Genomic DNA, 21,067 nt, shown 5'->3' with positions numbered 1-21,067 from the left:
AACCGCCCAGCTTGGCAGAAGCCTGTTGGAGTGAAGAGCCGCCTTTGCAAGGTGTTTCTGAGCCCCCAGGACAGGCAGGAATTACGCACCTGCCCACTCTCAAGAAAGTCTGTGATGCATCAGGAGGACCCGTTCAAAGGGCCTTTGCGCCTATTTCCTCATTGCACGTTGTGGTTTGAGCTCCTTTCCAGCTCAGAGGAGGAGACAGAAGCCCTGACAGGCATCTGGCAAATTGCCCAGCTCAGCTCCGAAATCTAGCTTCTGATGCTCCACCAGATGTGGATCCACATTTCGAGGGCTGTTTCCCGACTCTAAGACCGGCCACTTTGCTTTCTAAGTGGAGAATCTTGCAATGCCTGAACTTGTGCGTGCGGAGGCTTGGGAGCACCAGAGAGGTCCAAGACTTCAATGCCGCCTCTGGGGTAAATTCCTGCAGTTCCCCCATATTTGATTACGCGCTGTCCGGTGGTTTTCAACTCCGAGTGACCGTGGAGATAGACTTCTCCATGATGATCTATCCCTGACCTGGTCCTTGAGGGCTTCCAATGGGGTCCCCCACATCAACTCTCTTTAAAGGCACCTCCTTGCCCACCTGTTACCATTTGTGTTCGTCTTTAGGAAAAGGCGCACACCCCACAAGCTGCCACCTGCAATGAGAATTTCTTTTTTTGCATCACTTTTGCGGGCAAAACGTGGTCTGCCCAAGGCTCCGTTTCGGAGTGTTCCTGAAGCAGCCCAGCTCCACACAGAGGCTGAATGTGGGTGCCATGGGGAGGAGGGCTGACTCCTGAAGCCACGCACCCCTAGCCCAGAAGGTGCCTTCCCCAGCTCCCAACGCCTGGCCACATTTCAAGTGAAGGGCTTCCTTCTCTCTGGATTAGAAGAGGCCAGGATATTTCATCTGGACACCGACCAATAAACAGTCCTAGTTGTGCAGATTTCAGCAGCCTGTAGATTGATGCTCAAGTCCCTGAAGTCTACCCAAGCCTGCTTCTGCCAGCAGCAAACTTCGGGGAGCTTCTGAGCCACAAGGCATGCGCAGGGCTCCGGCATCCAGCTTTGTGCATCTTTGCAGGAAACCCTGAGATGCTGAGGTTCTGACTTCCAGGCCCAGGGACAAACATCTTCCTTGGATATCTTGGTCAGGCTTAAAAACTGAGTTCCATGTGAGGAGGGGCCACAGGGGTGGTTATCGAACCTCTGCTGTGTTCTGGAGATTCCACAAACACAATGGCTTTGAAGCACCTATGAACCTGCCACGGCATGCTCAGCGCACACCTTGCAGGAATAGCTTTTTCCAGCTGGCTTGAGGGATGCCAAGGGCTTGCCACGGGTAGCAGGAGCTTCCAGGTTGAGAGGCCACAGCTGGGGGCTTGGCCTAAGCTGCCTTGCATGAGCCCCCAAGCTCAGAGGTGACCCCCCAGGGTTGCGGAAGACTCATCCCATCGTCCCGGTGCCAATCACCTGCCCATTCAGTTGACTCTTCTATCCAGAACGCCAGGTCCCATCTCGCCCTTTGAGAGCAAAAGGTCTTCAGTTTGGCCTGACCGGTTGGACCTTTGACCTTTCACACCCCCACGGCAGGGTTCTAGCCGCGCCCGTCCGAGAGAAGGGAAGAAACACACTCCTAAAAGTGGCACCAGCGCCTGATGCTGGTTGCAACTAGTTCTGACCAAGAACTTCTCAATCACTTTTGGGAAAGGGGGAGGGCAGACCTAAGGCCCTGAATCTTCATTAAGGCTTGCAAAGAAGGTAGACAAACCTGCCCATTATTTAAAAAACAAACGAACGAACACAATGCCACGTAATCTAGCCCATCTTTTCCTGCCAATGGTGCAGGCTGGCTCTGAAGCTAAGCATGCAATAAACAGTAAAAACAACCACCACCACCCTGTGTATGCAGGGCTGCACACTGGTTTACATACTGGGCCTTTAAAACGTGGCAGAACTGGATCCTCTCCTAGGCACACAATGCTGCTGTACATGGCCAGTGAGCTCTCCTCGGCCTGGACAATGGGCAAGGAAGCGTTTCTGGGGACTTCTGGTCAGCAGCTGGGCCGGCCTCGTGCCAGGCTGGGGGTGAGAGGCAGAGGATAACCAGGGTCCAGAGCGTCCTGCAACCCTCAACTCTGCCCAGGTCAGTGCCCAACTTCCCCGCCAGGGTTGGCATTTGCTTGGCAATACGTTGCAGTGGCATTCCGAGTGGCAGGATCTGACCTGGATGAACCAGAAGCCGCTCTCTGCGAGAAACCTGCATGTCTGGAAGTGTGGGTGCCCAGCAAATCTGAAGGCACCTTTCTCACAGGGTCGGGGGGGCGGGGAAGGGAGACGGGGTGGGGGGGAGAGGGAAAATGATCAAAGAGTCTTTGTTCTCTCGGCATAGAATCCACCCTACGTTTCACTCTGCAGAGCTGTCCCCCAGACAACAAAGCAAAAAAAAAAAAAACAGAACCAACCCCCCCACCCATTCACAAAATCCCCACCCGATGTGGAAAAATATAAATTCCAATATTTATGTAATAATTTAGTTAGAATACATCTGTATTGTGCAAATAAATTAAAACTAAACAATGGGGAAGAGAAGAAAATGAAGAAAAAGAGGATTAAGGAATTATTCCAGATGAGTATGTATTAAAAACGAACAGAGAAAGGAGTTAGAAAGCGAGGGAACAAGGGCAGCCATCCACACATTCTCCTGGGAACCTCCTTTCTGAGGCTTTTCCTTGGCTCAGAAACCGCGTGCCTGGCCCAGAGCCCGGGGGGGTTTGCACAACCCGGCCAGAGTGCTGTGTCCTCGGACATCTTTTATGACGCCTTCCTTTTCCAAACCCTTCTGCAAGGTGGTTTTCTGGCTGGAAATGCTCCTCCCCTTTCACATTCTTTACATATTTAGCTCTGCAGGTAAAGCCTGTTTTTCTGTTACGTCCTCAGGGACTTTCAACTAGCTAAATCTTTCCTTTTTCTTAATTTCTCAGGCCTCCTCCTCCTTCGCACTCTGCACAGCAGGATGGGTGCACTTACGCACTGAGCTTATCATGGTGTGGCCAAGTAATGGAAGATGCTGGTGTGTGGGGGTGGGCGTGTCTGCTAGCCTTCAGTTTCCATCCACGTGTGGGATTTTGCACCTTCTCAATCCAGAAAAGCCACAGAAGTTTCCCTGGGATTTTCTGGACAGGAAGCTGCAAAGCCCACTCCGTAGGACGTTGGCGTGGGACCACCACGCTCCACCAACTGGCATTTCTCTCACATTTCCTTTAGCTGAGAAAAAGCCCTTGGTTTGCCACAAACTGAAGGAGCGGAAAGATAATGCGGAATATCAAACGAAGGAGCCTTTGGATCACTCTTTTCACACCCGCTAGCTAGGAATTTGGCACTGAGACGGTTTGGAAGCCTTCAAAACAACCAGGCCCAAAATGGGAATATCCTGATCGCCCTAAAGCACTTCCGTCCCATGGGTTTCGGCTGCATTCACACATTCAAGTTCAAAGGGACTTTGGCGAAATAATGAAATAAAGAAATACGGAAACAAAGGCCCCTAGGAGGCTGGGACCACCGGGATCGCCAGCCCCCATGGCCACAGCTCAGAGTTCACCGTGAGCAGCAGGGAGGAGATGAGATGAGAAAGGCGGACTCAGCCCTCGCCGTGAGGCTTTTCTCTAGGCCAAGTGTGCAAACCACAGCCGGCCAGCTCTTCCGTCTCGGGGGCCGCCAAGGTGGCACTGGAGGCGAGAGGCGTTGTCACAAAACGGAGGAAGGGCCAGGCTGAGTCTGTGACCCTGGAGCCACGGAGGGGCCACGAGGCAGCTTTTCTCCAGGTGCCAAGGAAGCCAGAGGGCGGAGACCGGGCCCAGCTTGGCAAAACGCGTCTTTCCTCAACCGGAGCTTGTGTGGAATTTGGGGGGGCAGCCAGAGGCACCCGCTCCCCTCCCCTGGAGAGCCAATCCAGGGTGGTGCCCACCGCTGCCCCTTCGCAGCCCCCGAGACCCAGGCTGCCCCTCTGAACCAGGGACCGGCTTTTGGGGTTGGGGGGGGGCGAGAGACATTTACAAGCACAAAGTGCACAATGGTGGTGGTGGTTATTTACAAATGCACAGCAGTCCTTCAAGTTTTTCAAGTTTTGTAAAAAGAAAAGGGGGCAAAGAAGGGGGGAACAGGAAAAAAAATAAAACCGGGTGTGGGGGAGGGGAAGAAAGAACCAAATAAACAAAACACTTCCAGGACCAGGGAAGGCTACACAACACGGGCAGCATCGCGCAACAGACGACAATTAAGGGATTCGTACACAGGAGGGGGGGTTATGTACACTGGTCACGGGAGAGGCCACGCGGGGGCAGCCGGGGGCTCGGGGCCTGCAGGCGCAGCTGGGGGCCTGCCGCTCACACCGCCGGACCCCCGCACGCGCCCAGAAGTGGAGGGAGGGGCGGCCGGTCACCAGTCGGCATCTTCCTCTATGTAGTAGTCGGGGGCGGTACCGTCGAAGACGCCGGGGTCCAGCGATTTGCGCTGCTTCCCTCTGGCGAAGACGCGGGAGATGGACCCGAAGCCCATCTTCTCCTTCTTCTTTTTCCGCTTTTGGTCCTCAAGGTCCTCTAGAGACTGCGGGGAGAAGCGAGACGGGCGCTCTGTTCCCTTGCCTGCCCTCACGTTGGTCTGCTCTCCCGCCCTGCCTCGTTTTAGCCACCGTCGCCACGCAAGAACAGCCTGGCTTCATGCGCTGCAGGGGTGCAGGATGGCGAGCTCAGGGACTCGCCGAACCCCAATTTTTTAAAAACCTGTTCCTGGTCCCAAGGAGGACCCCAGAACCTACCTGGACAATTGGGTTGTGCAGGTTTTTCTGTACCGGTCCAGGACTGTCTCCCTGCCAGAAGAAGTGAGAGGTCAGCTTGCGTTTCAGTAAGAAACTGGGTGCCCACGCCCCCTGCGGGTGACGCCGCATGCAGGCCACGCGCAGCGCCAAGAGCAAGCGATGTGCAGTTCCCACAAGCCACGCTCCATTCCCGGGGAAATTCCCCCTTCCCTGCACCCTGGAGCGTTATGGACCCTTGGCTGGGTTTTAGGAGAGATACAAACCGGCGATAAGCACCCCAATGCTCCCCAGAGCTTTTGAACTACAGTTCCCATCATCCCAAGTTTCCTCTGATTTCAAATAAGCTCTCCTCCTTCAACCAACGAAATCCCGAGGGCTTTGCATTAAAACGGAAGCGACAAAGAATCTGTTCTCTTCCGTGGCAGGGGTGGTGGCTGGATGCCCCCCCAACCTGAATGCAAGGGGACCCCCCCCCCAAGGAAGGCTGCAGCGTCCCTCGACTTGGAAGACTGCAGAGGTGTGCAGAGTTTGGGCACCACCTTTCCACGACACACGACTTAGCCAGCCGGGAACACAGGGAAATCGGCACGCAGGTTGTTCTGGCAGCAGAGACCCCACTGAGCAGGTTGGAAATTGCACCCTTGGGGTTTCAGAATCCCACCCACGCTCCCAGGAGACCGTTGGGGGCATGCACCAAGGGAGAAGGGGCAAACTTGGTAAGCTAGGTTGCCCCGTCCCCACTGGTGTGCCAGGAAGCAGGAGGCGTCGCAACCAGCCCGGGTTTGAAGGCGGGTTCTGTGCTGCCAGGCTTTGCCAGTGAGTTCTGCCATAGAAAGGCTGGCTTTTTTGGCCACTCTTTCTCCCCAGCTCGTTTCCTCAGAGGACTATCTGGGCATAACCCGCTAACCGACAGGATTTAGGCGTTCCCACCCGTGACTGTGTGGATAGACTTAGCAGGCTTCCTAAAATAGGCTAAGGAACGAGCCCAGAACCTCCTGCCCCACCACAAACACCGCAGGGGAGAGAATTCGTACAATTACAGCCGAGTCCACAAGTGCACAACAGCCCCATGCACCCTTGCTGGAGGCCCGGCACATTGAGCAACGTGTCCCGCCCTCCAGATGTTAACAGATGCCAACCTTCTCCTGCGTTGGATGAGAGGGTGCAACGTCCCTTTTAACTCTGCCCCTTAAAAAGCCGCCGCTGCCTGGCCCCCTGCAAGGATCGCCCTGCGCGCCAACAGCAGCAAGCATGCTCGGCTGGAAGAACGGGGTTAGGAACAGCCAATGACCTGCAGAACCGTCTTACATTGCAGAGGGAATGCGTTCGGTGCCGTGGCGAGTTGATGTCGCTCGGCGTGGACGACCGGTCCCCTTCGGCCGCTGAAGCGTCGGAGATGATGGAAGGCTGCCGCGAGTGGCATGGGCTGACTCGGACCGCTGAAATGGGGAGGTGGAGGGGGGTGAGAGGACGCACGCTGCTTAGGGGCCCCAAGCTCAGGTGCTGCACTGAGCCAAAACCAGAATTCACAGTGAAGCTCGGAATCTTGGTAAAAAGGCAGGAAAGTGGGCAGCCTACAGGGATGCGTAAATACCTTAAACTTGGAGAAGGTGAAGCAAGGGCTAAACTAAGTTCAAGTAAAGTTTAAGTAAACTTAAGCAAGAATGACTTCCATATATGTTACAGGTAGTCCTTGTTTAGTGACTGCCTCATTTAGCGATGGATCACAGTTACGACGGAGTTGAAAAAGTAACCTGGCAGCCAGTCCTCATGTTTACGACCTTTGCAGGTCTGTAAAGCAAAGGAAAGCTGAAGTCGGATCATAACCACAATTGCGGTTTCACTTAGCAACTGCTTCGCTTAATGACTGAGCTGCCAGTTCCAATTGTGGTTGCTAAACAAGGACTATCTGTATATGTTATGCAGCAAGGCAAATACAAACACTTAAAGAGTATGGTTTCTAAAGTTTATGTAACTCGGTTGGAGTACAAAAAAGGGGCAAGTCAAATATTAAATACTCATCTATACTATTTTTAGCAGTGTTTTCTTTCTTTTTTTTAATATTTATAAAGATAGTAAAGATTTTGGCACTAAGCTCAAAAATTTATTCTTCTTTTTTATATCATAAAAATAATGTACTTTCCTTGGCATGGTCTATCTTTTAGTAACGTTACACTGAGTAATTCAGTATTTCTGAAAATATACCTAACTTACTAACTTCAGTATTTCTGAAAATATACCTAACTTACTAACTTCAGTATTTCTGAAAATATATCTTTTGTTTTAAATAAACAAAATGGAAAAAAAATAACCTGTTGTTCCTTCTTAACTGACAGTGCTCCAGCACCCCTTCTTTGCTAGAACTGGGAACCCAAATTTTCTGGACACAAACTCTACCCCTGTAGGTTCTTTTTAAAAAACCTAACGACCCCTGTTTGTAGGTAACTTCTGGCAGCCTATGCTCTTCCTTTGGGCAAAAATGGGAGACTCGAGTTACCTCTTTCACAGTCTAACACAGGAAGAGGTCAGGAACCTCAGCTGAGTGTTGACTGACAACGAACATGGATTTCCCATCCCTTTTCAAAAAAGACGGAGGACACATTTTAGATTGGCTAAGAAATGGGGAAGAGCTTTTTTGTCTGGGAGGATTTGGGGACCGTCCCGTTCGGCCCCATGGGAAGCAGAACGAGGGGAGAAGGGGGCCACTCACCTTGCCGGTCCACCGTGTGCTGTGGGTGGGCATGGTAGAGCGTCTGCTGGCTCTGCCGGATGGCGGCCGTGAGCGGAAGGTCGGCCTGCATCACCCATTCCTGGTTCCCGTTGAGCACCGTCTCGCCGGGCATGGCCAACGAGTGCCGCTTGGGGACATCCTTGGTCAGGGTGGCTAAGGACTGCTTCGCCTTGGCAGGAGGAAAGGGAAGGGAGGTGAGCTGCCCAGTCTCGCCTGGCACAGCCAGGGACGCTCTGCTTTGGATACTCCAACTGGCGGGTTTCACCACCCCATAATGCACCATGCAGCCAACCACACTCGCTTGGACTGTGCAGTTCCTTCAAACAGGTCTTCTGGATGTTGGACAGATCCCGACGCCAAGGCTGGATGGGCTTTGTAGTCCCAACACTGGCGGGGAGGCAACTTTGGCCGCAAAAAGGCCAGCAAATAAATCTTGATTTAACCTCTGTGAAATGGCCAGGGTTTAATCCCAATTAAAAAAAAAAATCTAACTCTAGCGTTAGGGATGTTGGGAGGTCTTCAGTCTAAGGAGAAGTGAAATATTCTCCCCTTTGCCCAACATTTTCCCTCCCTCTGTTCAGAGTTGAAAGCAAGCAAAACAAACTGCGCATGCAGTACTGTGTGGTCAAACCTCCTTTCTCCCCCGTTTACCAGCTCACACCCCCAGCAACCTCAGACTCCCCCACGTCCCGAGACTCATAAAAACATAGCCTTGGAGAAGTGAAAGCTGAGTCTTAGGTTCGTGGTGGGATTTCCTGCTTCTAAGAGGGCTGGACTAAATAACCTCACAAAGCTCTTCCAAAGAATCCCTGGGGGAAAAATGGTGTTCCCTGCTGTGAGGAAGGGACTCCGGACTAGATGGCCACTTGGGCTGTTTCCACAGAAATTCTGGAGGAAAAAGAGCAGGGGGGGGAGGCAGGGAGGACCCCGAGACCCCCCAGGCCTCACCATGGCCAGCTCGGCTTCCAGCTCCTTCATCCGGTTGTCCTTGAGGTCCAGCTGCGAGCGAAGGGCGCTGGCGTGGTCAGTGGCCTCCTTGGCTTGCCGCCGCAGCTCCCACTTCTCTCGCTCCAGCAAATCTTTTTCTTTTGCGAGGGCCTTGACCGCATCCTCACTTTCCTGCGGAGGTCACGGGAAAGTCCGGGGGGGCTTCATTCATTAATTTAAAAGATCTGAATGGCTGCCTCTCTCAGAGCACAACTCTGGGTGCCCACCCCAAACTCTACCTGCTTCTCTATGGGGCCCTGGATGCCCCCTCCCCACCGCGTCATCAATCTAGGGTGCCCCCTCCTCAAAGAGCTTCAAATTAGACACGGCCCCTGACCAAGCTGTTACAACATGATGCATTTTCATCCCCTCCATCGTCCTAGAGCAGACGCTGGAAGGCTCAAAGATGCCCCAGGGGAATGCAATAAAATTACAGCCAGAACCGGCAAGCGTCAGAACAGCACAGCAGATTCAGCGTCCGGCCAAAGAACCCTGTGGAATCTGTAGGCCAGCAGCGAACAGGCCATTGATTTGGAGATCTACTGGGGATTTCCTTGATCAGCATAATTGCACACGTCATCTTTTTTTTTAATAACCCGACTGGTCAGAATCTCTGCAAACTTTCCTGCGAATTCTGACCATAGCAGGGAGCAAACTGCATCTGTTCAGCAAATGCTAACCCTTAAAACATTTTATGTTCATATTTTGAATACATTTAATGTTATATAGCTTGGGGGGTGTTGCTTTACTTTTGTATTTTATGCTGTATGCCACCCAGAGTCACCCCGTTTGGGTTGGGCAGCCAAATACAGGTAGTCCTCAACTTATGACCAACCACAATAGGGACTGGAAAATTCATCATTAAGCAGTGTGGCCATTAAGCAAGGCCTGTGATTGCACCTGAGTTTACAACTTTTTCGTGGTGATCATTAAGCAAATCACTGTGGTTGTTAAGTGAACCACATGGTCATTAAGTGAATCACACAGGTCCTCATTGATTTTGCTTATCAGAAGCCAGCTGGGAAGGTTGCAAATGGTGATCCCATGACCCTGGGACACTGCAACCATCGTAAATACATGTCAGTTGCCAGGTGCCTGAATTTTAATGTGACTGCAGGACACTGCGACGGTCTTAAGTCTGAGGACTGGTCACAAGCCACTTTTCCCAGCGCTGTCGTAACTTTGAACGGTTGCTAAACGAATGGTGGTAAGTCGAGGACTGCCTGTACATCTTGTAAATGAATGAAGGAATGAGAAGAGCACCAAGTAACACGGCAGCCACCCCAATTTCCTATCTGCTGGATCCCCCCCCCCGCCACAGTCACCGTTCCTCCCCCGGGCCAAGCACCCCTTTCCCCCCCCGCCCGAACCTTCCGGTGCTGCTCGTAGTTCCGGATAAAGTCCCGCAGCTGCTCCTCCCGGCTTTCCAGGGTGCTGTAGAGCTGCTGCATCTGATTCACGAGGTCTGTCTTCTCCCCCTTCAAACGCTTCCGGTCGGCTTTCATGGCTGGAAGAGAAACGGGAGGGAAGGGACGGCTCAGCTGCGCTGGAATGGTAAAGGAAAAGGGCTAACGCTGCATCCCTCGAGGGATGGCTGCCGGATACAGGGAAGGAGACCGTTCCGTTTGGTGCTGCGTGGCTGGATCCCGAGCCCGGCCTGGGCACCCCACTTGGTCCGGAGGAAGACGACGAAGATGACCGGGGACCGGGACACAAGAAGCAAGGGAGCAGAGGGGCCGGGAGCGCTCAGCCTTGGCCAACACGCGGAGGAAGTCATTCCAGAAAGCAGGACGCGGAATAATGGACTTAAGTTGCAGGAAGGACATTCCAGTTAAATTTAGAAAAAGGTAAGAATAGGAGTAAAAGAAATAGGAGCACCGACCAGACCAGGGGCTCCAGTCTGGGTTCTTGCCCGGAGCCAGAGGGCTGAACCTCGGGGGCCCTCCAGCTGTAGGATCCTGCTGCTCCAGGGGGAAGGGAGTCCTCTTGAGAAGGTCCTCAAAAGCCTCCTCGGATGAAAAGGGTGGAAAGTCCCTCCCACCGAACAGCTGCGGCGATGGCCCCCAGCTCGCTCGGAGATGCGCTCTCCGCCCTGTGGTTCCTGCAGGAGATGTAACCCAAATCTCGCTGGCAGGCTTAAAAGGTTCCCCCCCGCCCCGGAAAGAAACCGTGGATGAACACGGAACTGGCGTTCACACCTACCTTTCCCACGGTATCTGCACTATTGCTTCGTGACAGAGCTGGCCCTGGTGAAAAAGACAAAGCTCACCGCGCATCCCAAGGGGCCTGCCTGGGATCGGGATTGGTGGGGGCACTCCCAAAACGCCCGCATTGAGGAGGACAAGGCCAGCCAATCAACGTCCGGTGCCCTCGGGAGCAAACAGCCCCCCGTCTAGGGGCTCTCTACCACCCACCACCCACCAGTGGGAGTCCAGATCAACACAGCGCCAGAGGGTAGTGCCTGGCTTCGCCTCAGCCAGCGCCCTGATTGATCAAGACCTTGAAGGAAGCCACAGCAGGCAGGATTGGACCCAGCGGGGGCCTGGGGGCACCGAAGCGGGAAGGCAGCAAGGGCAAACTAAAAGAAAAGGGAACAGCCCCTCCAGAAGCCAGCAGCTCAACTCGCGGGGGCTAAACCTTTCTTAAAGAAACATCTGGTGGGATGAGCCCAGGGGCACCCACAGGCTTATCCCTGAAACAGATGGTGAGGCAGGAAGCCCCCCCCCCCACGAATTCACTCAGCTGTGCCCATCTTCCTGCTGGCAACCAGGAGGGGGAGCGCACGCCTCTCCTCCCGAATGCAGCCATCCGCCTGTTCTCCAAAGTCTCCTGGGGTCCCTCCATGCTTTTCCCGGGCAGAGCTTCCATCACGAAGGCCACTGGGAACCACCCCTGCTTGGAGAGGCGGGCACCACCTGGGCATGGCAGAACCGTCTTTGGCCAGATCAGCTGCCATCCGAGCCCCGTCCATCCTGGTACCAGGCCAGTACGGGGGCCTCAAATTGCTTCACTGCCAAAATATGGAGGTGCAATTTCCTGTGGATGGGGGCCGTGAAACCCATCCCTTAAATCTGCCAGGGTCTTGAGTGAGGCAGACAGACCCAGACGTTGGCACGTGGGACGCGGCTGATCAGTGACGGAGCTTCCAGCCTCATCACCCCCCAAATCCCCATGTCGAGTGGCTGCACAGGGACCCAGGAAAGTGGCTTTTCCCGCCCATCTTCCAGAGAGATTGATTTGATGCAGAAACTGGCTAATGAGGAAGTGCAGCCAAGAGGGGGCGGAGGATTTGGGGCTAAGCCCCCACCCCACAATGCCCCAGGGCACGGCATTGTGGCAGAGCCCCAGAGTGCCTGGGGCAAAGAAGGGGAGGGAGAGGAGGGGAGGGACGTCCTTCCACACCGCCTGAAACATGTCCGGCTCTCAAGGGGAAGGGAGAACGTGGCTGTGGTTGCCATGGAAATGGGGGGGGGGGGCTCTGCGAAATTGCTTCCATTTCATTTTTGAGGAAGCCAAGCACCACAACCCTGCTGAAGGGGGAGGGGGGGAAACAGGAAGGAAGCTGGCAGCCGGGGGAGGCAAGCAGCCCGGAACGGCTCGGCTGGCCTCTCTGGGGTGCAGCGGGAGGGCCGGCATCAGCATTTCGTCTCCCACGAGGATCTGCCAGCTTCCCTGACCAGCGGAGCGCAAGAGATGGCGATCTGCAGACTCTGGCCTGCGAGGCTCTCTCAGCATTCCAGGTTTTTGCAATTGGTGGGAGAGTCCAGGGCTGTCCATCTGCAAAGCGTTAGCGGTTCTGGCAAGTGCATTTAGCATCCCTTTTGTGGTGGGGGAGCTTTCTAAAAACCCCACCTGGATGCTTGGCATGTCAGGAGCAAATATTTGATTAAAGGAGGTGGATTCTCTCTGAAGCATAATGGTGCAGGAAAGGGTGACCAGGGATGGGGTGGGAGGGTTAGCGTTCTTATGACGGCATCAAGAAGGAGAGAAAAACCCATCTGTTTCCCTCTTATGGGGCACCATTACAGGCTGGGTGTTGGTAAGAAAACCAACTGGCAATTGATTGGAGGCACCAGAAGCAATGTCTTTCCTGAAGCTGCACGATGGCGATTTGAAGAACTCACTGCCACGAGATTTGGGGCACTTAATTGCCCTGAAGAGCTGGGGTCAGCGGGAAGCTTTGGAAGTGTGGGTGGGAAGAGAAGGGGGGACCCACTCTTTAATGCATCTTGATGCGCCTCTTCCTTTCTCCAGCATTAACCTCCTGCAATGGCATCAGACCAACAGGAACAAAGGCGAAGAAAACTTCGGAGAAATGGCATGCTCAGTTTTAGCAGCCTGTTTTAAGCCACAGGAATTGATTTGATGAGGGACAAAACTGCAAGCCACATGCTTTACCTCCCGGAGTTTAAATCCACGTTTCAGGCAGAAACGTCCAGGGCCTGGGGCAAGATCGATTCCCACCTGCCAACAAGCCCACAGGATTCTAAGGGGGACCCGGCATTCCTCCCAGCCGCGGTTTCCCTCACGTCTGCACTCAAAGAGCTGGTGTGGCTTGGGGCCCCCGAGGGCCCAGCTGCCCAGAGCAGGTGGCATCTGCCCATCCACCCAATTGGTGGAATCAAAGCGTCCACTGCTGACCTCTTGTGGGGATGCTGGGGCCGTGGAGCAGAAAATGCCAGGCATTTCCCCGCTTCCTGGCTGGTCAATGCTGGCTTTCTCTGGGCTAGAAGGGAACAACACAGCCACACCTGGATGTAAGCGGTGGGGGATCAGGAGACTCTCAGAATGGGTTAAGATAGCTCTGAGAACATCGAGGGACAACCAGCCATCTTCTCTGAGAGGCCATCCATCCATGCCAAGAGGCAATGGGCAGGAAAATCCGTTTGGGTCCACTCATCCATGATTTTACAGGAACCAAGAGAAACACCAGATGTGGTTTTAAAATCTCCCTGCAGTTTTCAAGGAAGAGGGCTTCTGGTTTTCTGTCGTCTTCTCCAGAGGCATTAAAGACCCCCTTCCCCTTTCTCTTATGGGTGCTTCTGAGCCGACTGGATTGCCGGGCAGGGGGACAGCAGGGGCTGTGGCATCCCAGCCTGATGAAGCTTTTCAAGAAGAGACCGGACAACCATTTGTCCGAGATGGTGTGAGGAGGACTCCTGCCTTGGGCTTGGGCGGGCGGTTGGACTAGAAGACCCCCAAGGTCCCTTCCAACCCCAGGATACTAAGTCCCAACGGGGGACTGCCGGCTGCTGTCCTGGTCTTCCCTCGGGGCGGAGCAGGAGGAGGGAAGCCGGGAGGCTGGAGGGAAGAAGGTTCCACAATACACACACACAAACACACACCTTGCCAGTTCATTTGCTAAGCAAGTGCAAGAACAGTCCATTGGGCCTGAGAAATTCACCGATGCTCTTTCCTCTTGAAATCAAATGCTCTTCCCTCCCTCCTCCATGGGAGCTGCCGGAAAAAAAAGTAGGATAAACTTTCAGCACAGTGCCAACGATCTGCCGGCTCACAGCTGGATCTTTGCACAACCTGTGCCCGTCAGTTGCCGAGTTGGTGGTGGTGGCTCCCAGAGGGAAGGGTGTCAACCCAAAATTCCCCCCGCCACAGATCAAAGGGGGAGGGAGGCAGAACAGAGAACTCCCTTCCCCCTTTTCTTCTGTTTTTCAGGAGGAAAAGTCCTCCCGAATCCCAAAGGCTCGGAGCAAAATCTAATTTGTATGCGCGTCCCTGGGTCCTGGCACCAAGCATTCCCTCAGCAGCTGGCAAAGGACCAGAAGCCACCCTTTTCTCATGAGCCTGCCCTTCCAGTCTGCAACGCACAAACACCATCTGTAGAGATGCCAACACACAAAAGGGGGGACCCTGTAGAAAATAAGGGGTCTGGGGGAGACCCGCATCAGGGACTTTTCTGCCCCAGCTCTCCAAATAACCTGGGGAGGGGGGATGCAGCAATCTCAGCGAGGGATCCCCGTGGCTGATGGCCTGCTTTTATCTCACCTCTTCCGAAACCTCAAAAGATTAAAAAGGAGAGCCGAACTCTGCTGCTTTCAACCGAGTCACAGGGAGGGGATCCCCCAAATAGGGCAGCATCTCCAAGAGACACCCCAACTTTGCTTTTGGCCTTGGCCAGCCAAGAACCCTGCACTTCCCAAGGGCAAAGGCCCGATTAAGAAGCAACAGGCTTCGTGTTTTCAGGATGAATCGTTCTGTTTTCTGGGTGACTTGATGGGACCCACTTTGGACACTGCCCTATCCGTTCAGCCCCCCGAGACCAATTCTGAGCGATTGGATCATGGCCAAAACAGCCACCCTGTTTTTCCCAATCTTCCTCAGTATCCCTCTGCTCTTCGGAAGCTCTCCTAGATGAAAAGTCTTAGAGAATTCAAACACTCTCCTGCTACCAGTGCCATTTTGTACCGGCCTTAATGACGCAATGACCTCACCGTGGATCTGAGGGTCAATTCGGCGACAGCTGCTTACTAGTTACAGGAGATTTTTATTGCCCAACCTACAAGGAAGTCTGGCTCAACGGAGATCATCACGGTGTGCCGCTTCCCAACGTCTGCCAAACTGCAATATTATTTTCCAGCTAGAACAGAAATGCACGGTGAAAGCATTTCAAATTTCCTTCCAATTTCCACCACCACTTTTCTTGTGGGGTGGGGAGGGAAGATCGGACTCGCTCCTGATGAAAACGAAGAGTTAACTGTGCCGGACATTCAAGGATTGTGGTTGGGTGCAGGAGATCCCCTGGGGGCCAGCACTGGTCTGTGGGTGCCCACCCCAAGTTTCTTTTCCTATTGGAGCTGAATGGAGGCAGCACGGAGGAATAAGCACAGGAAGAACACGCAACATTCACGAGGACGCCCCGAAGTCTGAAACACCCCAAAAGCATTCCAGCCAAAGAAGAAACACATTGGGGGAGAGGGGGGAGTTGATGGCAGATTGAAACTGCTTTTCCCCGTCTGGGTTTAGAGAGGAGCCATACCCAAGAATGGCCCTAGTTAGTTTAATTTATTAAGATCTTTTACTGCTAAAATTAATGGGCATGCTTTATGGAGTAAGTTTTCGCAATAGTTTCATCTAAAACAAATGACTAATTACACGAATTGAGACAAAGGGCTTGTTCTCAGCAAGCAATAAGGTGGGGGGGCAGGAAAGGCACTACTGCTTTTCATTTTTCATTCCCAGGGGGTGGGGGAGAAGCCCCAACATTAGTGGATTTGGTCCCCAGCCCGCCCACCGAGATCGCTCTCCTTCAGGCAGGGATGAGTTTTAGAGCATAAAAGCGGGAGATTGATTAGTTCCCAGAAACTTTCCTTCCCCAGGGAAAAAGCAAGAAAACGAAAAAGAAACAACACCGGCTTCACGCCCAGCTGAATGACAGCAGCGAGGGATGGAGGGTGGGCACGAAAGCAGCTTTGAAAGAGTTAGCAGGGAGAGGCGCCAATGAAGCTCTGAGCTGGCGTGGCTCTCCCTGTGGCCTCAACTCCGCCAGCCCCAGGCAGGGGTTTGACTAAGAGCTACAAATGGATTTTGGCAGGTGGCCAAGCAGGGTCCTTGGCAGCCCCTGCCCTTGGGCTACGTGCCCCTCGCTCTACCTTCAAAAACTCTGCAAGAGATCAGTTTTGGAGGGTGGGGGAGCGATCTGCCCACCCCCTGCAGCCTCTTGTTTGGGGGGGGGATGAAAAGCGTGCCAGAGAGCGGAAATGAGGATGACGGAAAGGTCTCCTGCATTTCCCCCCTACCATTCCTGGCTCAACTTGGGGAAGAGGATTTGTTTTTGAAGGTTTCCAAAGATGGCGGGAGCATCAGCACCATCTTCCTGGCTGAACGTCTTCCGGGACCAGGGAAAGATGGGCAAATGTGCCATCGTGCTCTGCAGTGTCTGCAGCCTGCGGGTGCTCCTGAGGTCCCACCAGCGCTGCGCGGTTGAGCAGAACCCATGTGGAAACAATCTGGGGGTGGAACGTTTCTGCCCCCGAACGGGAGCAGCCGAGTCAGACGGTGGTCTCTGCACCGCTGCTCCAGATGGTGACGTGGATCTTCTGGGCCCTGCGTGGAGGCGCCAGGTTCAGCACCAAGGGCTTCCCGGGAGGGGGTGTGGGTGTGCAAGGGAGCCTTCTGAATGCCAAGCGGAGAGGGGCAGCCTTCTTCAGGCTCCGGGGTGGGGAACCGGTGCCCCCCCACAACGTCCCCCTGCCTGGACAGCCACCAGGAAGCGCAACTGCAAAGCACTCAAGGATTTCTGAGCCTCGGTGGGATTAATGGGCCGCAGCAGCTTTTCCCAGTCTGAGATGGAGGCTCCTCCGGGTTCCATGCCAGACTCAGCAGCCCCTGGACGTGTCTCGTTCCCCTTCAGGAGCAAACAGCCACCCCACGCCTTCCGACCACGGCTCTCTGCTAGCATCCGCCTCTGTGCCAGCCAGGATCAGCGCTCCCTTCAGCTGCACGCCGTTGCTTGTCACGGACTTTGGCTCTCCTCAGCCTCCCAACTCCAGCCCGTCAAGGCGCTTCCCCGACACCCGTGCCCCCAGGGGCCCCGCAGGTCTGAGCCTGGCTCATTTTCAGCTCCCCCCATCCCAGGAGGGAGGAAAGGGGTGCAGGAAAGCTGCCTCTGGGTAAGGAGACGGACAACAGCCCTCCGCAAAGCCCCTTGTGGAGATGGAGAGGCAAATGGGACCGGACGGCAGAGTCTGGGCCACTCCCCTGGGCAAGCTGGGCAGGAAGGCCACGTTCAGGTCCTCCAGGCCAGCAGGAGCAGGCACCATCAGGTAAGCCAGGGTTCACTTTCAATGGGATTTCTTGAGAAAGTCATGGTATCCCCATTCCCGTGAACCCAGCCTCAAAGATGACATTACAGGTAGTCCTCGCTTAACAACCATTTGTTTAAGTGCCAGTTTGGACTTACAACGGTGCTGAAAAAAACAACTTACGATCGGTCCTCACACTTATGACTGTTGCTGTGTCCCTGTGGGCATGTGATCACAATTTGGGCACTTGGCAACCGGTTCACACTTATGACCGTCGCAATGTCCCCTGGTCCCACGATCGCCATTTTCAACCTTCCTGGCCGGCTTCTTGAAAGCAAAATCAATGGGGAACCGTGTGATTCACTTAACAACCACATGGCTTGCTTACAGACCTGTGGTGATTCGCTTAATGGCCGCTGCAAAAAAGGTCATAAAATCGAGTACGATCTGCTTAATGACCGCTTTGCTTAGCAACCAAAATTCCGGTCACAATTGTGATTGTTAAGCGAGGACTACCTGTACTTCTGCCTTAAACACAGGTAGCACCAGGCTAGGCTGCATGTGTTCCATTGACTTTGCCCACGTTCATCTGCCAACCCCGAGAAACTGCAACAGCTGGCTTTCTCCATCATGCCCAGCCAGGATGCCTTGAAACCCCACGGAGCCGCATCCTACCCCTCGCCCAAGTTGGAGACGCCCCCCCACCCTTGAAGGACCCCAGGTCTGGGCTGAGGACTCTCCCCGCCACCCTCCGATCCGCAGATGTCAGCAGAGCAGCAGCCAAACCCTCTCATGGCTCTCACAGGCGGCCAGATTAATCCTCGTTCTTTTGGTGCTCAGGCAGTCAGCACATTTCCAGAATTTAAGGGACCTGGGAAGCAGCGGCTCAGCACTTTTTCGGGCTTAGAGGCTTTTGATACCAAAAACAAAAAAAAGTCCTCAAGCAGAGCAAAGAAGGACCAGCATCTTCCTTCTCTAAGCTGGGAGGAAGATCCTTCTTTTAACCACCCATCTGGTGTGGGACCACGTCTGAAATGAAGCCACCCAGCCACTGAAATCTGATTTTCAGTTTCTCAAGCGTTTCCTCTTCCGAGCTGGCCTGAATGTTGGAGGGCAGAGGAGACCTTTTCAGCTGCCCAAACTTTCTCATCTGGACACGAACAAAAGGTTGGAAGCTGCAGAGAGAGGCAGAAAGGCAGAGGAGCCTTTGCACCCCCCCCCCTCAGTGAGTATCTCCTCACTGAGTAAGTGCAAGAGCACCACATGCCGCCAGTGGGAACGTCAGTCAAATTTCCATTTCTTTCTAAGAGGACCACTGAGAGTCTTTTTAAAAGTCTTTTTGCCAACTTGATTTTTTCCAAAGCTGCGCTGAATATCCAGCCTGCCTCCTTGCCACGTCCTCTCTCTGGAGGAAACAAGACGGCTCCAGAAATTCCTTGTTAAACAGAAGGCAACTTTTCAGAGCAAATTTTCATGGGCAGCACGTGAGATCATCTATCAAAATTCCCACCGGGGCCAAAGGGTCCCCGAGGGCCCTGTGTGAAGGTCTGTGCTTCACTGCACCGTCCTCTTTGCTCTGCACCCCCTCCGTAAATCGAGGGCCTGCTTGGACGGACACAGGGGAGGGGAGGGGAGGGGAGGGGAGGGGAGGGGCAACCAGGGAGGCTGTACAGAAACAGGGAAAGGGGTCGCTTTTTTAAAACGCACACAACGGTAGCCAAGCTTTGAATAAACGCCAGTAAAATACATTCTAAAGGCCTGTAAAATGGGACAGGAGAAGACGGCTGCCCTTCCGATGCGCAGTCTGATTCCAGAAAACCCACTTCTCGTATTGCTTTTGGAAACTGCAGGAATTCTTGATGGCCACCCGCAGGGGATGCATGTTCACCCCCCACACAAGAAGACCCTAACCCCGAATTGCTTGCATTTGGAAACAATGATCTGCCCCCACCATTCACCGGCAGCTTCCTAAACGTGCTGTGCACCTGGAGGAGACACCTGGAGCACAGACCTCTTGCCGCAACCCCTCGAAAGCCAGCAGAGAAAGGAGCATCAGGTGACACCCGAGGGAATCAGGATCCTCATTCAAGGTCGCTTCCTGCCGGCCAGGACTGCTGCACTCTGCGTCCCTTCGCAGATCGTTCGGATGGATGGGGACGATTGGGAACCCCGTGCGGCATGGCCAGGCCAGGGCAAGTCCCTGCTCCGTTTCCAGTTCATTGGTCAAGAGAACCAAAACCCTCTCATCCAGAAATGGCAATAAAAAGTATGCTGCCAAACACAGGAATGAGTGACCCGCCTCCAGCCCACCAGCAACGCAGCTTCCCCAGAGGTCCAAAATAAACAAGCACAACCAGGGCCTCCTGCTTTAACCCAAACGCTTCCTCCGTTGGCAGCTGGCGAGATCGTCAGCCGCAGCCAGGCTGGGAAGCCTGCTGCCCCCAGCACCCACATCCCGACTGTGCTGACTGCCGGAGGGCTGGGCTACAGGCCTAGAAGTGCTGCTTGGGACCCCGCATGCCCTTTAGGGCCTCTTCCCCCCGCTTTCCAGCCGGTACTTGGACAATCCCACCGGCTGAGCCCATGTGCTGGCTTCCATTAGTGGCCTTTTGGATGGCACTGCTCTAGACAGAGCCGCTGAGCCAAGTGGCACACGGCCGGCCGGCTTTTCAAGGGGGCAAATGAAGGTGGCAGAATGGGTGCCGGTGGCAGGAAAGGGCCGAGGCCGCCTGGCACCTGGCGGGAGGGTGGCACGCTCTTACCCTGCAGGGCCTCTTTTGCTCTCGCCAGCTCCTGCTCCTTCTGGGCCAGCTGGACCTTCAGCTCGGTGGCCGAAAGGATCTCGGTGGACTTGCCCCCGTGCGTCTCCTCCAGGTCCTTGGTCAGCATTTCCTTCATTTGCCGGAGCAAGTGGACCTCCTCCTGCAGCTGGCTCACCTCTTCCCGGAGAAGGACTGAGAGGAAAGAGGGAGAGAACGCAGGGAAGTGAGAGCTGACCTCCTCCTCTGGCCCCCGAGCACGTAAGCGAGGAACGCCGTGGGGCACGGGAGGCATGTCTAGTTTTGGAAGCACCAAGGTGGAAGAACCGGGATGAAAACACTCCCCATCCGAACGGTCAGGAAAGCACCTTGTGCCACGCACACACCCGGCGGCTCCCCCTCCCTCATGTGTTGACTGGGAGACCCCCAGCTCGTTGGAGGCTTTATTTCGCCCATGGCTTAAATCGGTGCCCGCCTTTCTGCCAAACGGAGCGTTGGAAGCAGGTGTCAAAGGTGACCCTTCGCCGGCTGGGGAATTCTGGGAGTTGAAGTCCACGCCTCCTGAAGTCGCCCAGGTTGAAAAACACTGGTATATAGAAACTGGAGACAGCTAAGCCACGGAATCAGGCTCAACAGGAAACCAGCTTCTCGGTTGGAAACCTGCCTGAATCCAAATGCTTTGGAAGAAGGACCACAGGGGAAAGTTAGCTTGCCCACTTTGGCAGGGAGTTCCAAAGGCTTCACAAAGTTTATAGCTGGGACATCGAGAGCCTTCCTGTTGCTCCCAGCCCCCCTGCCAGGGTCTGGGTCTAATGGCAGGGGGGCCCCAATCCTGGCAGGTTGGGCTCCCAAGGGGAGATTTTTATTATATTTATTGCACAGTTTGCACTAGCAACACTGGGGACCCAAGGATTCAACTACTCCTGTCCCAACGCAAACCTCACGTCTTTAAGATTCAATGCTGAGCCCACCCCCAATCTGCACAGGAGTGGGCGTGCAAGGGAACGGGGGAGCGTACCATCTC

General features: G+C 54.3%; 2 protein-coding genes across 3 annotated transcripts in view; one reads left to right on the top strand and one right to left on the bottom strand.

The window, feature by feature from the left end:
• LOC134507016 (ATP-dependent RNA helicase DDX19B) overlaps positions 1–21,067 on the top strand; it is a 445,506-nt gene that overhangs the window by 162,600 nt on the left and 261,839 nt on the right. The window lies entirely within an intron of this gene.
• The window catches only part of KAZN (kazrin, periplakin interacting protein), a 111,303-nt gene continuing 94,627 nt past the window's right edge, over positions 4,392–21,067 (bottom strand). For both annotated transcript variants that reach the window (XM_063317479.1, XM_063317480.1), the window contains 7 exons: positions 20,047–20,238; positions 9,896–10,032; positions 8,487–8,657; positions 7,518–7,707; positions 6,116–6,246; positions 4,808–4,858; positions 4,392–4,596 (listed from right to left, as the gene is read on the bottom strand). In XM_063317479.1, the coding sequence (XP_063173549.1) occupies positions 4,429–4,596; positions 4,808–4,858; positions 6,116–6,246; positions 7,518–7,707; positions 8,487–8,657; positions 9,896–10,032; positions 20,047–20,238 (1,040 nt within the window). In that variant the 3' untranslated portion in view covers positions 4,392–4,428. The remainder of the gene's footprint in view (positions 4,597–4,807; positions 4,859–6,115; positions 6,247–7,517; positions 7,708–8,486; positions 8,658–9,895; positions 10,033–20,046; positions 20,239–21,067) is intronic.

The sequence above is a fragment of the Candoia aspera genome, chromosome 18 (genome assembly GCF_035149785.1).
Source record: "Candoia aspera isolate rCanAsp1 chromosome 18, rCanAsp1.hap2, whole genome shotgun sequence".
In the NCBI taxonomy this organism is placed as follows: domain Eukaryota; kingdom Metazoa; phylum Chordata; class Lepidosauria; order Squamata; family Boidae; genus Candoia; species Candoia aspera.
Note: the sequence above shows the minus strand (reverse complement) of the source record. Positions and strands in the feature narration are given on the sequence as shown.